This window comes from Capra hircus, chromosome 8 (genome assembly GCF_001704415.2).
Source record: "Capra hircus breed San Clemente chromosome 8, ASM170441v1, whole genome shotgun sequence".
NCBI classification, from domain to species: Eukaryota; Metazoa; Chordata; class Mammalia; order Artiodactyla; family Bovidae; genus Capra; species Capra hircus.
Genome location: NC_030815.1, coordinates 99,455,295 through 99,478,302, shown reverse-complemented (window position 1 = coordinate 99,478,302; position 23,008 = coordinate 99,455,295). Strand labels below are relative to the sequence as shown.

Genomic DNA, 23,008 nt, shown 5'->3' with positions numbered 1-23,008 from the left:
ACGACTGAAGCGACTTAGCACCCACGCAGAGCCAAATGTGGGTGCTGGGAATGGAATGGATAATAAAATTAGAGCCTAAGGGCAGAGTGTGAGTGTGGCTGTTCATCCTGCCCTTCAGCCCATCATCTCCGACCTTGGAATCTACCTCCCTCCTCAGGAGGCACCGTGTCACTTGTCGGTCCCATCAGTTTCCAGTCTAGCCAGGGCAGCTGGACCCAACATGGCAAAAGGGGCACTGCCAACAGCCTGTCAAAGGTCTGCCCCACCAGCGCGTGCTGCTTTCTTGGTTCCAGATACGCAAGAAGCAGATGTGCCCCCGTGGAATTAGAAGTGAGAGCACTGGCAAGCCACCCCCGGGCAGTGCGGTCCTCCGACTCCCCACCCCGGTCAAACAAGTGGCCATCATTTATAAAAACACGACAGACACAGGGTTTTAATGAGAAAATAACTGTATACTTGCATTGAATGCCTCACAATCACTATAAAACCAAAGCAGGATAATAACATTGAAGTGGGTAACATACACAGGAGAGCCAGAGTATCATTTTCAAACACAGTATTGCTGCTTTTTGCCCCCTCCTCCAAAAATGGGGAAAAAAAAAAAAGAAAAAACAAACATCATTTGGGTAAAGAGCAACACAAAATCAAAATTGGCAGCTCACTCACTGAATGCTTAAAATTCAGGAAATTGGTTCTGTCACTAAAACTGGATATAGTCACCATCTCTAAACACGTAGGTTATTATTTTTTTTTTCAATACATAGTTTAATGACATCCATTCTTTAGTTGGAAAATATGTTAAATTGTCTTCAGAAACAAGAGTCAACACTGTTTCAGTGCTCCTAGTTATGCTGTGTGTGTGTTGTGTATATATGTGGACACTGAGCTATATATGGTTTATACATCACTGTCTACAGTGGGCAGCATGCACAGGTGTAAAAAGGCAAGGAAGCTGCATGTGTCCTTCACGTTGGACACAGCCCAGCCTCCTGCCACTGACAGACCCTGTTTCCATAATTTCTGGATGAGAAAGCCAAGGAATGTCAGTAGGTAATCAGTTCCGGAGGAAAGTGGACATCTATAAACACTGTGGAATGGAATACTTTCAGGAAAGCTTTTAACATCTACGGAATCTAAACATTTGTTCTAGCTGAGATTAACAAGCTTGCGTGCTATTTGGGGGCAGGGATGAGCATCAGAGGCCAATGTGTGGACAAGCCTCTTCCTCTCAATGGCTGAGGCAGGAGTGATTTTCCTCCAGATCTGCTGCTTCTTCACACAGTTTAAGGGGTTCATTTGGGATCCCAGAGCCTAGCATAGTGGTATGTACAAAGCCATGGCCCAGTGTTTCTTACATGAGTAAAAAAACTCCAGAGCGCAGAGAAAACCTGGCTCTTCCAAGGGAACTGTAATGGACATTTTAACAGGGTTGTAACTGAGTGGAACAGCAGTCATCAGAAAGCAGCAGAAGGGAACAAGCAAAGGCTGGAGATGTGGGGGCCACAGTTAAACGGCTTTGTGACTGTGAGGGGGTCTCGGAAACGCTGCATTTGTTACCTACTCAAAGCATGGACCAAAGGATCCCAACTCTGTACCTCTACACAGTAAGTGTGTCTGGTTCAATCAACTGTAGTCAAAGACCAATTCATCTGCCTCCACAGCAACTGCAGGAATTGCGTGGCCTTCTAAACTTTCTTCTCACCTGCCCGTTCTCTTCTCAAATGGAGGTTTAAGGTGGGTACACAGCTTCCTTCAAAACAGAACCAAACACTTCAGGCAAGTCCTGAGGATTGTTTCCTCTTTCGAAAGATGGGGAGACCATCTGTATCTAGTCTACGGCCATGACCAGATCCAGAGTTAGCCCAGAAATCGTGAAGCATAGAACACTGCTCTCCAGGCATCCGAGCAGCCCGTGTCCCTGGGCCACACGATGCTACTGTTGCATCAGCGGTCATCCCCGTGCCTGTCTTGGGAACAATGCTGGAAATCCTCAGGGGACTCTCGTGTCACCGGTCAGGACTCCTCATCTCATTTTCCTGGGAACGTCTGTCTCTGCGCCAGCCTCTCCCACTTGATAAAAGAATTCCTAACAGCAGGCATCTTATTTGTCACGTATCTCCAGTGGCTAGCACATTTTGCTGACTCTTCATTCGGAATGCTCAGGGGCATGAACCATTTGAAGATGGCGCTAATTACCCATCTGTAGAATTTGGCTTCAAATTGCAGGTTCCCTTGGCAGTTTCAAAGTTGTAAGTTATCCGACAGTTCCATTTCTACTTTGTGTCCACGACTTGTTTATGAATAAACTTTCCCCTAAAGTCGACATTAGTCTAATAAAGAAGCAAAGATAGTGTGCATCACATCTACATACAAATTTTGTGGAACTGCTACTTGTCAGAATAACCTATTAGCGCTTATGACAGAGCAATATAAAACAAAAAGGAATTTTAGTGAGGTCTAACTTACTTATTGCTTTTTTTTAAAAAAAAACCACAGTTTTAAAACAAAGGGTACAATATTGTAAAGTGATTATCCTCTAATTTAAAATAAAACACAAAAGGGACCAAAAAAAACCAAAAAAAAGAATGCTGGTCAGTATTTTTCTCATGGCCAGAGTTAAAAAATTTCTCATCCAGAAATTGAGGGCATTCCATGATTGAATACCCTTATCATATTGCTTTAAAAGACAGAAAGAGTAAAGCTGGCATCCTTTAGCCTATACTAAGCATGAATACAAAGCATGAGAATAAATATGAAACTTTCCTAAATGTCAGATTACAAAACTGCTCAAAACTTTGCCATCGTGACTCATGCAAATACCACGTTAGGTCAACTTAATATTACAAATACTGTATCAGCTCGGAGCCTCTATATCCTTTTCATAAAAAAGAAATTCTCGCTCACTCCTGATGCTGGCAAACAGCTTTGGAGGAAGTAAGTGAACACCTCTGTCCCATGACCATTCTGGAATTTTAATCCTCACACACGCACACACACGTACACCCTTACTCGTGAGCACTCATGCGCTTTGCAAAAATACACAAACGCATGTGTGGACACACAGGCACGCGCGTGCGTGCACACGCACACACACACCCATCTTTAGGATTGTAGCTGATCCTAAGCCTGCACTTAGAGTTCTATTCTATATTTTTCTCTGTATCATCCTGAAAATACTGGTTGCTCAGCAAAAATAATCTCTCTTACTTCCTCATTTTCCCACTCTTTCTCCCTTATTCTCTACCTTTCATGAGCTTTGTTTCCTTTCCTTCCTGACTGATCCAAAATAATCTATCATCTTCCTACTCCCTTGAAGGTTCACTTTATATATAAAATATAGTTATAAACACCTCTTTATTTCTGATCTACCTCTCCAAGGCAGAGTTCGCCCTTTTTTTCAATTATTGCCATTCTAAAAATACCCCTCCCCTCTCGAACCATGATGTTCAACGTGTACAGGTTTTATACATGGATTCCCCCACCCCATCATAAAAATAGTTGTTGCCCCCTAAATATAGTCTTCATATAAAGAAACAGAATTGTGAAAATGTGTTCTCATAAACACTGTAGCTCAGTCAGTATCATAAGCAGACAAGATCCTAAAGCTAAAATAACCTATTTGGTTTGGCTTTCTGCCCCCACTTTCTCAACCCCCTAATGTAGAACAGATTGTGTTTGCAACAGGAAGAAATCTTGTCTTCAAAATACGGATTGTGATCATTCATGGCTCCTAATTAAAAACAATTAAATGAAAGAGATATGGGACGATAGTTGCCTCTTCTGGGCAAATGGAGAGAAACCTTATTTCATGGCTGCTGGAGTAAATGGAGTTGGTCCGACACCTGTGATGCGGTCATGGGTGGGAAACCAGTGCAGGCGCAGGGAAATACCCTCTTGCCAGGTGGACGGCACCAGCTTCTCAGATTCTCCAAATGGCCACATCTCCGTTGTTTTCCTCATCACCCAGGCAGCCTGGTCTCTTCTGCCTGGAGCAACCATGTTGGTTTGCTCATAATTTCTTTGTCCTTTTGGATCAACTGTGGTCCAAACCCAGGCGATCCTTTGAGTCACACACACACACAAAATCCTTTTTCTTTTGACTCCCAGGAGTTAAGAGTTTGATGGGTGGACTGCTTTTTCACTTTATTTTTTCATCACTGTAAATTATAACTTCTGGCCTGCATAAGGATTGCTGAGTTTGTTTGCACTTTAATAAATATTCTATTAAAATGCTTTGACGTGTTGATTTCTTGGTTTCTTGGGAGCCCAAGCACCAAAGAAGCTTCCTGGGTGGAAGGAAATTGATTATTCATTGTCTTCTTCCTCTTGGTTGGCATAGATCCCCGCCTCCCAGCGCAAAGCCAATGCGCTCTTTCTTCGATTAACCCGTGTGGCCTCAAGGACCTAAGAGAGAAGGAAAAAAATTACACAGAGTTCATGGATATCAATCATGTACACAAACTGACTTCTCTGTTTCTTTACTCCTTTCCCTCCCTCAACAGTATCTAATGAATGAGGAAAGTGGGAAAGTGTCTGAACCAGCTGGGAGACTGGAGAGAATGAAAGCAAAGGTGGGTGGTGGGAGGTCCTGGGGGTGCCTTCATCTCACAGCCAAAGTTCACTTGCCATCTGACCCATCATTCTCAATATAGAGAGATTTAATTTCCCTGAAATGTTCTGCAAGTTTCATTGAACTAGACTTGACCCTGCATCGAGCTTTTTGATAACAAAGCGATCGCTACACAGATGAGCGCAGTCTGTTGGCAATGTCTGCATTTGAACTAGCCAGTATGGCAGCTACTAGCCACATGCAGCTCCTGAGTGCTTAGAACATGGCTTGTGTGGCTGAGAAGCTAAATACAATTTCAGGAGCCTCTTGGATCTAGTGACTACCACATTAGCACAGCTATGCCTGGTCTTAGTCTCCAAAAGAGAATTCCAAACAACTGAACCAGTGTGGAATCATTCCATCAAACTTTATGGACCTATGCAAGCTGTGATCTTATTTATATCACAAAAATCTACTTTGGTATAATTCAGCTTGCAAGAGGAATTAAGTGGAAAAAAAAGAGCTTCTGGGGCCAATAATAAAGGAATCTGAGCATACTGACGTGGCATCAAGGCCGTACATACTCATCAAGGAAGTGGAAGGTGACAACACTGAGAACAAATTGGCTCACCACCATCGGGGTGAGGCCACCCTCCCTCTGGTTCCCTAGAAGAGCCAGTGGACTCCGGGGGAAACCTTTGGCCAGTCTGCTCCTGCTCGAGTTTGATCCAGATGACATCTGCGTGAAGGACATTTAGGTTGCCAACGCAGGAGAAACGGTTCAATTTCACAATTCTACGCCAAAAGCAAGCCCATGCACACCAGTCAATTCAACTACTGTGCGCTGGCTTAGGATGCGCAGTTTCTGAATTTAAAGAAAAGTTCAGTAGGGCCAACGCTGGTTGGTTATCCAACCAATATGGAATTAAGCTTTTGTTTATGTGAAGAACAATCATTCTGGCAAGTGACAGAGATGCTGGCAACTTCAGACAAGCAAGGAGATAAAGGTTTACAAGCAGTGGTGGGAGCCCAGACATAAGCAGATTCTGGATAGATAAAGGTCTGGGAGGGGCAAGGGGAGCAAGGGAGGGTGGGGATCTCAGTTTGCTTCTCTGCACCTCTGACAGATTAATGGACTTCTCAGAGCTGCAGAGCACTTTTCTCCGGGAAGGCTTCTCTAGTCCTCCTAGCAGGGACGATGGGACACAACTCGGTCAGGTCTCCTGAAGGGATGTTCATCACGAAGAACAGAAGCCATGTCCTGAAGTGTTGGTGTATCAGCATATCATAGTCACTTAGTCAATATCTAAGAAGAAGACATCAGTAGAAGGATGCTTCCAAGTCTGGTGGAGTTAAATAGCAGGCTTCAGGTCCATGCATGGTAACATGGTACCGGGAGGCAGTGTGGGACTGGAATGGCAAGTGCTGAGCTTCACTTCTAGCTCTCTACCTGGAACGTGGTGCTGCTGTTCATGGCATCTTGTGTCTCTGAAACTTTATGTATAAAGAAAGTTTATCTATAAACACAACACCTGCCCTATTTCACAGGCTCTTTCAGGAAGAGGGGTGAAGTCCAGGCAGGTCTAAGGTTAAATCCTAGTAACTACATGACCTTGGGAAAGTTTATTATTTCTGTGCCTCAGTTTCCTTATATGTAAAATGGGTATAATAAAAACTATAGTACCAAGTTGGTCTGAGGAATAAAGGAGGCAATGCATTTAGCACAGTTTCCAGGGCAGAGTAAGTTCTCAAACAGTAGTTATGCATTTCTCGCGTCATGTGAAAGGGCTTTATAAGCAATCAAATGGTATTCTGACATAAGGCATTTTGACAAGGAGCTCTCGTTGTGTAAAACAGTCATATGTTTGCCTTGCAGACTGCATATACAAACCAAATGGTTTACATAAGAGCTAAAAATCAGTCTAAGGTTCTGAAAAAAAGTGTCCCCATCCATTTCAGACGGACTTAGGCCCAGTTTTAATTCTCAGTCATGTTGAATAAATTTACTTTACTCTATTCTTTGGGAACCCATATCAATCCAACTACCCAACCATCTTATAGATATTTCTTGGGTTTCTACCAAGTGTTGGGCATAGTACTTCAAGTTTAGGACAGAAGAGTCTCTTCCCTTCTGAAGCTTAGTCACCAAAAAGTGCAATGGGCAGAGAAATGATATTTATAATTATGGAAACATTCAGCACAGCTTGGGTTTGAACATCTACTTGTAGCAACCCAAACAATCCATCTGTACCAATAATGAGCCCTCTTTTCTTCTTTCATTCCCCCAATGTATATGCTACTTATCATGAGCCTGGATTTCTGAGGAAATCTATAGTCGTCAGTAAAGGCACAGATCAGATAAACAGCAGAGCAAAATAAAAGAGCCAGTGACCTTGCTATAAAATTGTCTTCAGGCCCACAAGGCTGATGATCTAGGGCTGGCTCAGGAGTGAAGCCATCCTACAGCTGGCCTTTTGAAGATTCAAAGGCCGAGCCCTTGGGGAAGGTATGTAGATGAGTCTCTGCTGCACAATTAATACAGAGTACTGTGTGTGTGTGAATAAAGCTCTAGCAAATCTAGAACTCTTGTTCTAGATTTCTGCATGTTAACTTTGTTTCCTAAAATGTGTTCCTTTCCTTTCTGGTTTAAGAAAAGCACTTGCCTCCAGGGCTCTGATAATAATTAACACATACATCACAGGTACCATGAACCAGGTGGGGTTTTAATCCTTGCTACTGTTCTATGGGACTCATACTATTACTACTTGCATTTCATATATGAAAAAACTGAACCAAAAGGAGGTTTAAATAATCAGACCAGTAGAAGGAAAAGTTAACATTTGACCCCAGAACTCTGGGTATGGAGTCAGCGGTCTGGAATACCATGTTCCACTGCTGCTCAGTGGCTGGGAGGAGTCTGAAGGAGGAAGAATCAGAAAGGACAATATACATTCTCCATAGAAATAGAGAGAAAAAAAACATAGAAAGACCTGATTTAAGGTTTTATCTTCCACAAATTAATTCAGATTTAGGTCTGGTGGGAGAAAGAAAAAAATCAATTCTCTCTGAACAATCCTCTAATATTAATTTTTCTCTCCAATGCTTAGGGAATTCAAGTGAATCACTTCACTTTGAGTAGCAATCAGCCTAGACAATTTTATTTTGGGGATGTGAAACAAAAGACAGATGTGTTAGGTAATGTTTATATTAATATTTTATCCCCCATCTCTTCCACAGAAGGTAGATAGGGCCCAGTTTTATCTTCCTTGGATGGATGAGACCAGATTTGCATCAATCTTATGTTGACTCCAAGGGAATGTGGGCTTAGGGTCTAATTCTTAAACTACCTTCCCCTCACTGAGAACCACAGTTAGACACTGAAAAAGGTATCTGCAGTATTCTTTTTATACTTTCTGAAAAAAAAAAAAAAAAAAAAACCACTGATAATCATCAATTCATATCTATAGTTAACTACATTTATTTTGCTAAACATGGAGATATAAAATATATTGTGTTGGCCAGAAAGATTATTCAGGTTTTCTGTAAGATGGTATAGAAAACCCAAACAAACATTTTGGGTCAACCCAATATATGGTGCTATAGGCTAGCACAGCCAATTTGAAGAACAATTTGCTATAGGTAGTGAATGTGAGTCTGCATAAGCCCCGGAACAAGTACTTTTACTTCTAGATATATTTGTAGACCTTCTTCCATGGGTCACACAAAGAGCTATGTACAGTGACATTCACTGATTCATTGTTTGTAATGGCAAAGAAAAGATACAACCTACATTCCCATCACTAGAAGGATGAGTCAATACATATGTACTCATTCAATGGAACACTATAGATGGCAGCTATGCTGCGTAAAACAGAGCTGTAAGTATCAACATGGACACATTAAAAAATAATGCAGACAGAATAAAGATTACTGGATGCTAAAATAAGACATATTTACGTAAAGTTCTAAAACATGCAAAACCATTAGATATAATTTATGTATACAGACATATATAGCACATAGTATAAGGATAAAAACATGCATGGGAACAATCAATGCCAAACTCCAGAAAAGTTCTCTCTCCAGAGAGAAAGAAATGAGAGCTGGGAGAAGTAGCAAGAGGGCTTGCATGGTATTGGTAACATTAATTTCTTTATAAAATATTAAGCAAATATTACAAAATGACAAGAATGGACAAAGCTGGCTTCATTATTTCACTCGGTTATATACTTGGCACACTGGCACCTTCTTGCTCCATGGGATCACGGACATTGTTCAGGTGACTACTATCTTCTCAGAACCTAGAAAGTGCCTGATGTGTAATATAGGTCCTGGATAAACTGTTCATCAGGTGAACGAATAAATGATTCTCTACAATTCTGTACATCTGCAATAATGCTTTTAAAATAAAAATAATGCTACAGGAATAAAAAATATAAAAACCAATATGCTTTCTCATAGCACATAAATAAGTCAATATATATTTCCAAAAATGGAAAACATTTTAAAATGTGCTTTTTCATAGTACAGGTTTGAGAAATTTGTGTAGAAGGAAGTCGTAGGGACAAGGAGGCGGCTTTGGGGGAAATGTAATGCTTGCAGGAGAGTCCAAAACAAAAACACAGGTTTAAAGATGGCAGGGAGGGGGAACTGGATTGGTTCACAGTTGGAATAAGTTATCCTAAAGTGATGGCGTGGCGCTCTCTGGGTTTGTGTTAAGCCAAACCAAGGACTGATCCAACCCAACAGCCCCTGTCCTCTTGAGCTACATGATTTTCTAACCAGACCAGAGCAGATTTGTTATCAGCTTCTAAAAAAACAAACAAACAAAAATCCAAATAGCCCATTGGTTGTGCCCTCTAGTCCAAACATCTTCCAGATCCACGAGCATGGCGAGGTCTTGTCCAGCCCAGCACACAGCCCAGCAAAGCACAGTCTCGTATACCACTGTTGCATAGATGCCAACATTTCAAGGCAATCATCCCATTCAGAAAAGGAAGGGAGGGAAAAACAACCATCAGGAAATGGCAAACCACGACAGCATGCACTTGGGTCAGGCATGCAGGAAGACCAAGACAAACAAGTGGAAAAGTACCTCGGAAGTCACCTTGCAAGACAGTAACTTAGAGGTGTACTGGCAGAGAGGGAAAAACCAGGGTTAGTAAATGGCAGAGACACAGGGAACACCCCTAAGCTGGGGACCACGTGGGAGGGCGGGGGCGGGGTTTGGGGAGGGGCAGGAGGGGAAGTGACATCAGGAGACCAGGACACACCCACACCAAGGCTTGCTTCATCTGATATCAGTTTATTTAAAAGTGTATCTTTTGTAGCAAGCAGATACCCTATTATTCCTTCATAAAATATCAGATAAGCCAGACTTTGTTAATTCAAGATTTGTCATTTCCATTTGCTATGATCTGAATTAACAAGATTCTTTCCCCTGTTGTTGATGCAACCAGCTGCCCCCCAGCAAGATCTTTAAGGGTCATGTTGGACTTGTTAGAATCTGTAGTCATCTGTAGACAAACGGCCCTTTCCTCTTCCTGTAGGCCTCTCTGAGCCCAAAGTAGTCTTGCCATCTGTTGTCCCATGAAAAGAAGACCCTAATCACAGACAAAGAATGGTTTGAATGCAGGTTTGTGGAGGCAGATTCTCTGAACCTAATCTATGGATGGCATGCAGGCAAGCAGCCTGCTTCATCTCTACCCTGGGAGGCCTAGATAGGTTCCTGAGAATGGGGTGATCATGTCGGAACTAGAATAATCCTTTAGTTCCTCTAGGAAACTAAAAGTCACTGTAAAGAAAGCTCAGCTAAAAAAGGTCCTGGCTGTGGGTGATGAGTTAAAAGGACCGACTTCTGACAGCTCCTTCCAGACTTGTGGTCCTGACCTTGCATTTACACCGCACAGGACCCTGAAGGCATTGACTGGTTTCTGGCAGGGTGACCACAGGCTGGATGGAAGATCATATGACTGTGATCACCGACTGCTTCTTAGGTGTTGCATTTGGAAAACCATGTTGCATCACGATCAGACTGATGACCAGGAGCTGATGAATGGGGAGTGTTCCCCTCCTCTGCACGTTCCCAGGGTGTGTGTGAGAACCTGAGCAAGCTGGGGGCCTGAAGCATCACTGAAGGTGACGGAGCTTTCAGCCTGTGGTGTAGGGGCACTGGAGGCAGACAAGCTTCCTCCGCCCACCCAGTGAGAGTTCAGCTAGAATTCGCCAAAGATGTCTTGGTCTGGAAGGAAGTGGGTGTCAGGAATTCTTGGAAAAGTAGTGACTTCTAGCCCAGGAATTAACCCAGGAATCAAAGAGACCTTCTCTTATTCCAAGACAGGCAGGAAAGGCTGAAAGCCCTCTCAGTAACTACCTTGGGGGCAAAGGAGAAAGAAAGAGAACATAGGAAAACCCACCAAGGGTAGATTCTGTGCGAGGCCTGAGGATGGGGCTAAAAGCCCAGGAGGCTGTACTTTGGACTCAGCATAGCATCCCTTTCACTGAGAAAGGGAAAGCAAGTCTACCAAACAAGTTCAAGAGCACTCCTGACTCAAGAACTCATAGCCTTCCAAGACTCAGGTCAGGCTGGAGGAAAAACTGGCCAGAAACAAAGTGTTGCCTCAATATCCTTCCTTTGCAAGGTACCAAGAAACCCTACGGGAAATGATGATTCATTAGGACCTTATGAGTTGCATGACTGACCAGACACAGCATCAGGCCCAGATAAGGGGACATCTCCATGTAAGATGACATTTCCAGGTAAGAGAAACCTATCCTGCGAGCAGGACGGCTGTTCTGCACAGAAATACCAGGTGGGGGATGGATGAGGCTGAGCTCAGTGCCCTGGTCTCCTCCCCGGCTGCGCAGCCGACTAGGACTGCCTCCTCACAGAGTTTCGGAAAAGCGTGCCTTTTCCTAATTCTCACAAGAGTCCTTACAGGCTGGTAAACAGCCCAAGGTAAGTGGGTAGGGTTGGGGTTAGCAATCCTCCTACCCCTAAATTAGCCAAGGGGGCCACTAAGAGGTACAGCCTGGCTGAACCTGAAGCATGGTGACACTCATCAGTGACCACACCAAGCAGAAGGCCCCAGCCCAGGCGGATGAAGACCGTTGCGACTGAAGCGTTAATGTGCCCCAGGTTTGAGCTGGGGAACAAGGATGGCCATTTGGGAGTCATTTTTTCAGAAAAGGGTTGTGCTGGTTCCTTGTCACTGATTTCATCCCCAACTGCAAAATGAAGCAAAACATCCACAGATGACTTTCACATCACCAAAACAGTGACTCCTGGGCAGATGTGCCCAGAGAGAGATTTCGTGATCTCATATTTCACCTTCTGTCATTCTCTGAGCCCTCACTTTGGTTCGAGCAGGAGGGAGGCTAGCTGAAGAGTATGAAAAAGAGCACTATGTACTGCGCAGCTGCCTCAGTGCCACTGCCTGCCAGGGACTCCTTGAGCCAGAGGCTTCCCTCCTATCCCACATATGATATCTTATCAAGTGGGGAAATGGAAGGTCCTGAACTAGGGACAGGTCTCCAGATGCCAGCGCTACTCTGGGGTGGAGGGTTGCTATACCTGTTTTGATGGTAAGGATCAGTTTTTTTTTCCCCAGATAGGTTGGCAGAAACTACTCATGCAAACTCCAGGGACAGCTACACTTGTCTTCTCTTTCTTCTCTCCTCCCACCCTCATTAACATCATTGTACCTAGCGCATCACCACGCACACATTCCAGTTTTGCTTTTAAGCCTGCCTTCTCCTTGGGAAGTACAGTATCTAAGAATTCTCTTCATTCAATTCAGAAAGAGCTTGCTGCTTCCTAAGGGTGAACACGTGGTTGGGTCCTGATCACACGTGAGCGACTCATAGCTGCCGAGTGGCTTTGGGGAAGAAATGGTGGCAGGCCCAAGTGCTGAGTCACAATGGCCCCAGATGAGCTAGGATGATAGAAGCTGGAGGAGCTAAGAAGCCACATCTTACCCCAAGGATCATGTATGTGGATGGAGCAAGGAGAAAAGAATTACCAGCTTCTGGGGCAGGGAAGCCAGTGACAAAATTCGGGCTTCAAGCCATCCATCTGCTCCCTATGGTTAGTATTTTGGTATGAGAGACAATTAAAGAAGGGCCACAGATCAGCTAGGAAAAGAGATGAAGGCTTGTTCATTCCTACAGGCAAACTTCAACATATTCTGCAGTGACTGATGGTAACACAATAGAAAGATTCCCTGAATCAAAAGGACGAAGACAGGTTAACAGGCGGCTCTGAGATGAAGTCTCGCTGACGATCACTCATTTGCTTTAGAAGCAACTGTAGTATACTGTTCTTTTGTTTCTTCCAGATTTGGGTCTCTTAAAAGAGATCCAGTAGGTTGGATAGATTTTTTTTCTAACCCTAAGAACTTTCAACAGCGAAAAACTTGGTTCTCTTGCAGTATCAAAGACAGTGCAGAGCAGCTGGCCTTGACTTTGAGATCTGGGAATATGAACAGTTTGCTTAGTAGGTTTCTTCCTTTTCTAAAATGTTGATATACTTGAAAAAAAAAAAAAAACCCAGAGACAGGAGTGTGTAAGTAAAGGGCAACCAGTGTTAAAAGGCTGATTCCAAGCAGCTTCCTTCACGCAAAGGGGGAAATCCAACCTGAGCAGTATATGTCAGGTGGCTGCCTAAGTGTCAGAGCCTGTTCGTCTCTGCCTATGACATGAGCACGAGCAGGCTCTTTACTTCCAGGTATGGTGTTTTCCCCTGACACCTGCCCTTCAACACAAAAGGCATGCACAGGAGATACAGAGAGGGTGCTTCAAAATCACCCGTCTGGGTCACATGCAAAGTGATCCCTTAGTTCCTCCATATCCCCACATCCCAGCCAACTTCCACCAAGGCTGCCGATAGACAGTGTGAAATCGTACATACAGCCCTAAGCTTCAAGACAGTCACAGGCTCCAGAAAATACCTAAAGGTTAACTCCGTAATTTTACGGAGGGCTCAAAGAAGGGCAGAAAGGGTCTTACAGGCTCAGAGAAGGAGCCCCAGTGGTGGAAACCTCAGCAGCAGCCAACAAGGGCCAGGCCCATCCCACTGTACAATACAGGGAACAGCCCAGAAATATTCCAGCCCCACTGAGGAGCTGGGTTAGCTTTCCAAGCAACTGAGGTACAAGCCCAGGTAAGAGGAGGCTGAGAGACACCAAGTGGGTCATTTGGCTGCCACAGGCACGTTCACTTTCTTTCTTTACCACTAGAATGTTCAGTATCTGGCTTCAACCCCAGAAATCCTTTCACTCAGCCACCTAGAATATGAAAGGCAGTTAATCAGCATGGAACTCCTACTGTGAGCCCCATCGTGTTCAAGTTTAAGGTGAGCAAAGAATTTATCATCCAAACTGGGGCACTTTTAAGAGGGAAAGGGGATGCTATTAATAATTACACGAGGATAAGAGGCAGAAACCAGGACTGTCCTGGGTCAACTGGGGCATATCCTCAACCAGCCTGAGCTATTTCAGGGGAGGAGGTGGTTACCTCAATAAATGCTAAGAGACAGAAGCCAGCAGACTCCGAGGAAGTTGACATGGACCCCTGAGGCTGATCCCCAGGCTCCTGGCTGTGCAGGCTGTGGGGAACAAGGGCTCTTAAGTCCCTTACTAGAGAAAGAACCCACAGAGCTGACGACTTCCTTCGCGGTTGATGGGAACGTCACATGCAAAGTTTTCAGAGTTGAGGGTAGCAGGGTAGCTGTGTGGTTTTTAACTGTCATTTTAAAAGGCTCTTTCCCGACGAACTGTACACACGGGCTTGGTAACAGCCCAAAACATACTGAGTCTTCTGAGCACTATGTACCATTTATAGGGATTGCCCGGAGCAGACACTGAAGGATCAGCCTCGTCATAGTTCTCTGCACCATCCCTGACCTTTTTGGCACCAGGGACCAGCTTCACAGAAGACACTTTTTCCATGGACCAGGGTCGGGCTGGGGGGATGGTTTCAGGATGATTCAAGTGTATTACATTTATTGTGTACTTTATTTCTATTATTATTACATTTACTCCATCTCAGATCATCAGTCATTAGATCCCAGAGGTTGGGGACTCCTGCCTAGAGAAATAACATCTATACAGAGCAGGCGAGCAATGGCTGTGGTCAGCTCCCTGGTGTCTGTGGGTGATTTCGAGGAGCTTACGTCCTTCTTTCTGTGTTCCCCCTGAGTGGTATCTTTCTACACATCCCATAGCTCATGTACAAGCCGTGCCAGTAGATTCAGACCAGAATTTGGCAGTAAAAAGACCCACTCTTGGCATGATCAATGTTTCTGAGAAATAAGACAAACCCCAACCCAACTCCAGGCACGTTAAAACCACACATCTGAAAATTGGTGCTGGCACCATGATGCTGGCCAGACAACCACACACACATCAGAGCCTGATCCACGGTACCATACACCAGGCCGACGTTCACCCCTGGATGCAGGAAAGAGGAAAGGAGGAGAAACTTACACTACTATCATCCATTCTCTCGCGCCTTTTAGATTTGTGTGTCTCATAGTCTTCCATGAGGGTCTGCATCAGATTCTTGGGCCGCTGCGATCCGGCAGCCTCTTCGGGGGCTAAGTCAGGCTGCAAGCTGGGACCTTCAGGTGTGGGGGATGGAGGAGGTTTGACTTTCTCTATTTTCCCTGAAACAAACAACACGAAGAGAACACCCTTTCTAATAAGCTTGTCTGCTCATGACGGCTTTCGGAAAGAAGAGAACGCTGGCAAAAAAGCAACCTGTGACATAGAGCGTGGTACCAGAACGATGGTTAAGTGCAGATCATTTTATTACAAGGATCCAAGTGCTTAAGGATTAATGTCACAAATGCATCCAACAAAGACCTCAAGGAAACTGGTTCTAAAGTCAGTTAGGCCAAAGAAACCTAGACCTGTCAAGCATTTCGCAAATATATGTCAGGCAGACAGACAGACAGACAGACAGACAGACATTGGCTCTGGTTGTTTTGGGGGACATGTATTCTATTCAAATCTTAAAGACCCATTTCTTACAGATAAGGAAAACTGAGGCTCTGCAAAGGGAAGGCTCTGCTGAGTCACCAGGAGGCTGGCGATGGTATCCAGGTCTCCTGGTTTCCTTCCCAGGCTCTTTCTCTTCTATCAGAGGTCACCGATGGTCAGACAACCAGCCTGAGATTTTTGTATGGACAGCAGGGGTTGTAAAATCCCTGAGTGAGAACTAAGCCTGTTCTTCCTGGTCTTACATCAATCTGCCAGCTTCACTTTTTACCTTACCTGTCATGGTCTTGAAAGCATTTAGGTCTGAGTTCCCAGATCTTAAAGAATGAATGCCAACAACCGCAGGTTCAGTGTTGTAGGAAAGGGGTGTGACAGACTTGGGAAAGGTGAGGCTTCAGCTTTTGGGATGCCAAACAGGAATTCGCAGGATGAGATCAGGGCCATAGTCACAGTGGTGTGGTGATGTCAGGCACTGCCACTAAGACTGCCCGCATCCCACCCTCTCGGGAAAAGCCTGGCCCTGACTTCTGGCCCAGGTAGGAGTGGGTTTTATTGCCAGAGCCCCAAACACACCTCCAAGCAGTAGCTTCAGGTTCAACAGTCATGATGTTCCCAACTATGCCCCCTGTGGGAGACACAGGGACTGTAAACAAGGAACTTAGAGAAAACACACAAAATATATGGGCCTATTTTAAGCACCAAAGTTTGGAAACGACCAGGGGAGGTTCAAGACCCACTTGACCCACCTCCTGCAGACCCAGGATGAAGGTAGGTCATCTTTCCTTGCCTTACTCCCCAGACTGTCTGATGTAGCCAGCCGGAATCACAAGTGAAGCCTGGGGTCTGTGTCTCCATGTGGGTGGCTATAAGACTTTACCAGGCAGAGCTCCTTTGATGGGAGGCGGGAAGCCCCTCAGAGTTCAAGAAGCTTGGGTTTTAATTTCTGCTCTCCCATGAGCCAGCCATGAGGTTGGCTGTGGACAACCATGTTATATTCCCACTTTAACCTTGGACTGATCACTTAGGTTCTCCAAGTTTCAACTTCCCTAGCAAGGAAATGAGAATACAGGGAGACGCTGTCTTGGAAGTCCTTCTTGGAAGTCCACTCGAACGCAAACGTTTTGCTATTCTATCAAATTTATTTGGCAAGAAGATCAACCTTTACCGGTTTAAAAAAAAGTATATGACCAGCCCATTTGGCAATTATGTAGGAAATGATTTTTACTACATGGGCACCATTACGTTAGTAACTTAATGAAACTCACTGCTTTGATCTCAATTACCCAGATCATTGGTAAAAAGTCTTTTGCTATTAACAGTAAGGGTACAAATATTTGAAGGTCTTGAAATCCTCTGGAAACGGTTTCTACTTTTCATTATGAAAATCAGGGAATACTATCATGATGCCAATGGACTTATCAACTATATTAACATTTATCAAGATTTTACCACTCCCGTTTCATCTATGCTACCTTCCTGCCTTCCTCGCACCCCTCTGTATGAAAATATCTGAAGCAATCTCAGACCTCAGGCAATATAATTCTGGAATACTTAGTATGTATTTCTAAAAATTTTGATTAACTTTTAGAATGAAGCTTTGAGAAATAATACAGCCCAGTGGCCAGCACGCAGTTCTAGAGCCAGTGTGCTTGGGTTTGAGTTCATTACTTAGCAGCAAAATACCCTTGGGCAAGTTACTTGTTTGGTTTTTTTTGAAGTTTTTCTATCTCAGTTTCCTAATCTATAAAACTGGCATGTTGGTAGAAGTACCTACCTCATACAGTTGGTAAAAGAAGCAAATTAATATTTATAAAGTTAATCTTTGGAACAGTAAGCATCCAATGAGTCTAGTTGTTATTTATTTGGAATCTTAAATAATAATTATGTCTATGGAGTAAGAATGAGCAATTTCCTAGGAAATTCTGCATAAAAATTTTGCAACTCTTTTAAAACTAGAAACAGTATACGAAAAGATCAGGTTGGTTACTTTCCAACTGACCTCTCAAGAGGTCCCAATCATCTACTAGACATTCCTCCAGTACTAAACTCCTAGAAAGACAGTCTGTATTCACTGCCTCACACTTCACCCTCCATACATACACGATAGGACCCCTGACTCAGAACACTTTGTTTATACTTCTGTGAAAGCCTTTTTCACACACTGACTAGCGTCACATCTGGTTGTTTAAGCTTTCCTTCTCAGTTACGCTCTAAAGTCACCTGAAGATAGGAACCATTTCAGTCGGGGGCTAAGAATCCCCCTGACTCATCTGAACATACACTCAACTAGAGCAGGACCTTGTCTGCCCTGGTCTCTGCCAGATCCCAGCACCAACTGCGGCATCTGGCAGAGGCAGGAGTTCATGGCTCTTGAATGAACCAGCAAGTCCACTGTGAAACACACATAGCGGCCACTAATTAAATAACTTGTGGACTGGGACAGAATTCCCAGTACAGAATCTGAGCAAAGAGCTTAAATGTCTTCACCAAAGCACATGAAATAAAACAATTGTGGTCTACAGAACCACAGACACCAACAGCTTTGGAGTAACAACAAACACATTTATACAGCATTTCAATGATAGGTTTCTTCATGTCATTTGATCCTTAAAACAACCCCAGGATGTAGTAATCAGGGTGGCTGTCATGACATCTCTGAACAGTTTAGACCCTGGAGGCTCAGATGCTTAACATCAGTCCAAATTATATTGGCTAGCAACAGTCAAGGTTAGGTCTGGAACCCAAATTGTGTCGATTGTTGCTAAATTATATAATTGGGTGTGTGCTGAAAGAGAATAACAGAGGTGAAAAGTTACTACAGAGAAGTGGTCGGCTATTAAACATTAAAGCCATTTCCTGCTCCTCTGTCCATGGGACTTTCCAGGCAAGAGTACTGGAGTGGGGTGCCACTTCCTTCTCCAGTTTATTTCTTAGTATTCCAGCAAATCCATCCCTGAAGCCAGTTTTACCGGTTACAACCACTAGAGGTCACATGGCTAACAGGAACCAAAGACTGCCTTAGCAGGTCTGCAGTGGCGGCTTCCAGAGAAGGTGGCTGGGACATCTGGGAGACAACAGGTTTCAGATAACCAAGCTCACGTCTGAGCCTCAGGAGAAGCAGTCACAGGTCAGGAGACACTGCACCCAACCCCCAGACCTCTGGTCTGGTTGATATCGGGGGAAGTCAACTTGGTGGGGCTTCTCTGCTGTGGTCTCCAACCACCCTGCCTCCAATATGGTTCCAACTAAGCCTGGAATTCTCACACCATCTTAGGAATCACACAGGTCATCAAAAACCTAGTTTGCAGCTCAACCAAGTTTTCCCCTTGATTTGTTGTTGTTCAGTTGCTAAGTCATGTCCGAAGCTTTGGGACCCCATGGACTGTAGTAAACCAGGCTCCTCTGTTCACAGGGTTCTCCAGACAACAATACTACAATGGGTTACCATTTCCTTCAGGGGATCTTCCCAGACCAGGGATCGAACCCGTGTCTCCTGCACTGGCAGGAGATTCTTAACCACTGAGCTACCAGGGAAGGCCCTTTTTCCCTTTGATCAGGATCGTGAAAAATGTCTCATGCTCATCCCCCAGTAGAAGACACTGCAGACACCACCGTTTGGGCCTCATGACACAACAAGTAGCAAGTGATGCAAGTAATTTGTGGTACAGGCCTGAGAAGTCTCTCATCCTGGTCTACAGCCCTGGAAGGCCTCTTGAAATTCCTTGGCCCTTGGGACACAATTCATCAGGATCTTCAAACAGTGATGGTTATCTCTGGTGTGTGCTGGCATGTACCCAGATGCCACTACCCTCAGGCTCCATCTCCACTTGTCTCACCGAAACTTGTTCGCAGTCTGTTCAACTGAAGAAGGACTGAACAGCTGACAGGAGCTGGAAGTGTCCTCTATTTCAACGATAAACACTCTGCTATCTAGTTTCTTACCTGGGCAGAATACTCTACAAAACATTGCTCTTAAAGGAGCCCAGTGAGCATCCCTGGGACGTCATGTAGACCTCAGGGCAGACCTGTGTTGGTCTTGACCAAGAGCTGGTACCTGACATTTACAGAGCAGGGGTAATATGAGTTTTACGACTGACAAAGGAACCAAAAGAACAAAGCTAGATTGCAATTCGGAGTGGAGGGTAGAAAATGTTCTCAAGTTTACGTCATACACATGATTTTGTCCAAACTATTCCATCTAGAGTGATTTTAGATTTAAGCATTTAAAGGTTTTTGAGGATAAGCAGCTTCCCTTGGCAGGATGATGCCAAAGCTGTGTTTCTAAAATCATGTCCCATTACCTTAGCTTTGTAAGACAGTACTCAATGCTGCAAACATTCAAAAAGTCATTGGTCAAATAAATTCGAAACATACTAAAGAAAGTTTTAAAGATAAAACAAGATAGATTTTCTTTACCAGAGGACTTCTCTGAAGTTTTAGTGCTAATATGATTGTGAATCTCTAGTTTAAGGATGGGTGTACAGCACTTCTCAAATTTATTTAATTAGAGAATCTCATTTCACAGAATCCCTATTAACATCTCAAGGAAAACAGTCTGGGAAATTACCATTCTATACTAGTTAACCATTAACCACCAATTGTAGGCACAAGTTCAGCTAATAATTAAGTATGGGGACAAAGCTTATGTATAAGAACTTTTATTACTGTTTGTTTGTTTATAATTACATATGTGGAACAACAAAAGCATCTGACTGTGGGACAAGGATTAACTTAGTTATGGCTTATCCAGATGTTGGTGTTATTATTTAGCCATAATAAATCATGTTTTAGTCTCTCAAATTTAAAGGAATAGTTACAGTCATGGAAAGATACTCAAAATACATTAAGACAAAAATCGGATTACAAAAGCAGAAATACTGCAGGGGTTCAAGTGTGCAGGCTCTAGAGCTGGAGTGCCTGGTTTAAATCCTAGCTCACTACTTTTTAGCTGTGTAAAAGTTAAAAAAAAAGTGCACACGTGACACATAGTAAAAACTAAACCAGGGTAAGATGAACAGTCTGTGGTGGGCAGAATAAAGGCTTCCACAAGCATATCCAAGCCCTGATTTCCCAAACTTGTGAATATATTACTTTACATGGCAAAAGGACTTTGAAGGTGTGATTAAGTTAAGGGCTTTGAGATGGGAAGACTATTACTGATTATCCAGTTTGGTGAAAGTTAATCACAAGGGTCCTCATAAAAGAGATGGAGGAGGATCAGAGAGCGAGATCTGGAGGTGCTATGCGATTGGCTTTGAAGATGAAGGAAGAGATCACAAGCCAAGGAATGCAAGCAGCCTGCAGAACTGGAAAAGGGAGGGAAATGATCCTCCCTAAGAGCCTCTAGAAGAAACACAGCCCCACCAACATCTTGACTGTACCCCAGAATGACTAGATTTTAATCTGCTTGAAATGCTAAAACCTAATACCACAGATTTTGCGGCTTTAACAGCAGAAATTATTTTCTCATCCTTCTGGAGGCTGGAAGTGTGAGAGCAGCGTGGCCACCAGCATGCTCAGGTTCTAGTGACAGGATCCCTCCTATCGTGCAGGTGGCTAACCTTCCTGCCGTGACCACCCATCCCAGGCTCTCTGGTCTTTCTGTATAAGGGCATTAATACATCCCAAGTGGCCTCACCCTCATGACCTCATCTAACTCTAATTATTCACAAGGGCCCTGTCTCCAAGTACCATCACATCAGGGTTTAGGCCCTCAACAACTTGAGGGGGGGCAAAATTCAGTCCACAGCTGACACATTTCAGATTTCTGACCTCAAGAACTAGAAGATAATAAATGTGTGTTGAGTCACTATGCTCTGTGCTGTGCTCAGTCATGTCTGACTCTCTGTGGACAGTAGCCTGCCCGAGATCCTCTGTCCATGGAATTTTCCAGGCAAGAATACTGGAGCAGTTGCTATTTCCAACTCTAGGGCATCTTCCAGACCCAGGGACTGAAAACTATCTCTTGCATCTCCAGCATTCGCAGGGGGATTCTTTACCGCTAGTGCTACCTGGGAAGCCTGTTAAGTCACTATATTTGTGATCTGCTACAGCAATAGGAGACTAACACACATACAGACCTAATGTTATCTTCCACGCACATTAAGTGCATGAGAATAATTAGACAGGTAGTGGTTAGGATTACAAATCACTTTTACCTTTATCCTTTGTTCTCCAAATTTTTTCTGCAATAAGCATGAATTAATTTTAAATTATACAACAAGCCAGAATTTTTTTCCTTTAGGTATTACTACCCATGCTAAGAAGAGCAGATCAAGTTGAGGCTTTAACGTTCATGGACTAGGCAGATCCAGAAGCTCTTGTGTCTCACCAGGCAGCACAGGCCCAGGGGAACCCCTGGGCTAACCCCTCCTGGAGGCCTCAGAGAAGCCCTGGTCTTGTCTGCATGACACGGGAGGCAGACTGAGGAGCAGAGCGGGCAGCAGAATGTCACTCCCAATTCGTAAATGCTGTCTCCCATGATGCGTGGAAGAAAAAACCAGGAACCATGAATTTGTGTTTCTGTTTACTATAAATAGTTAAGACACTTTCTGGTCCAGAGAGAGTGAGCCACGCCTTGACTCGCTTCTGGCTTTTCCAAAGAAGATGGATTTCCCTGTGCTGATGGGAGAAGAGAGAAAACCCCACAGTTCCTCCCCCTCAAGGGAACCAGAGTGGAGGCTGCATGTCCTGGGTACACAGGTGCTGCCTTTCCTGATGGCCCACACTCTCCCTCTTCAGGAACTAACTTCAGGACTAACTTCTATGAAGCCAAGACGGTGGAGTCCTAATGTTTAGAAAATTATTTCGGTCAAACATCAGCATTCTGGTGAGTATCATATTCTATATACATGGCATCTGACGTCTTAAAAATCAAAGATCCTTTGTTTCTACATTTCTCAAAAGAAAAGAGAAAGCCATCACCCACTCTTATTTAAAAATCAAACCGAACAAAGACGCCCACCAAATAACATGCCTTGGCCCAAGCCTCCTTCAATGATCTCCTTTCTTCACGGAGCATTGGGGTGCGCTTGCAAACATCTAAACGACTCACAGATCACCAGAAAGAAAGAAGTCCAGACTTACATTTTGCAATTCCATTTCCTCTCAGTACAGGGGAATATCCTGCCTGTTGGATCCCACTGGCTTGTATGGTTTCAGCTGTGACCCACACCCCCTTGCTCCTTTCATCTCCTCCTTTGAAGGCCCCAGGAGTGGGAGAATGCGATGATATGCATCTTCATACTAGAAGTCTAGCTCAGAAATGAGAAATATCCCTATCTGCTGATACAAGTCTCAGAAACTTCCAAATATTACTACTTCAAGGTAAGGAGGGATGAGCTGGGATGAGCTGTCATTTCTCTGAATGGAGCTGGAAAAGGAAAACTGGAGAAGGAAGGAGTTCTGCATTTCCAGGGCAAATATAGTTTAAGATCAAAAAAAGAAAAAAATTTAACTAAAC

General features: G+C 44.0%; 1 protein-coding gene across 6 annotated transcripts in view; it reads right to left on the bottom strand.

Annotated features, from left to right (window-relative positions):
- The window catches only part of AKAP2 (A-kinase anchoring protein 2), a 370,807-nt gene continuing 348,204 nt past the window's right edge, over nucleotides 406-23,008 (bottom strand). For 4 of the 6 annotated variants that reach the window (XM_018052579.1, XM_018052577.1, XM_018052580.1 and 1 more), the window contains 2 exons: nucleotides 15,034-15,212; nucleotides 573-4,404 (listed from right to left, as the gene is read on the bottom strand). In XM_018052579.1, the coding sequence (XP_017908068.1) occupies nucleotides 4,306-4,404; nucleotides 15,034-15,212 (278 nt within the window). In that variant the 3' untranslated portion in view covers nucleotides 573-4,305. Of the gene's footprint in view, nucleotides 4,405-15,033; nucleotides 15,213-23,008 lie in introns of all 6 variants that reach the window. The other 2 variants (XM_018052575.1, XM_018052578.1) reach the window with 2 other exon arrangements.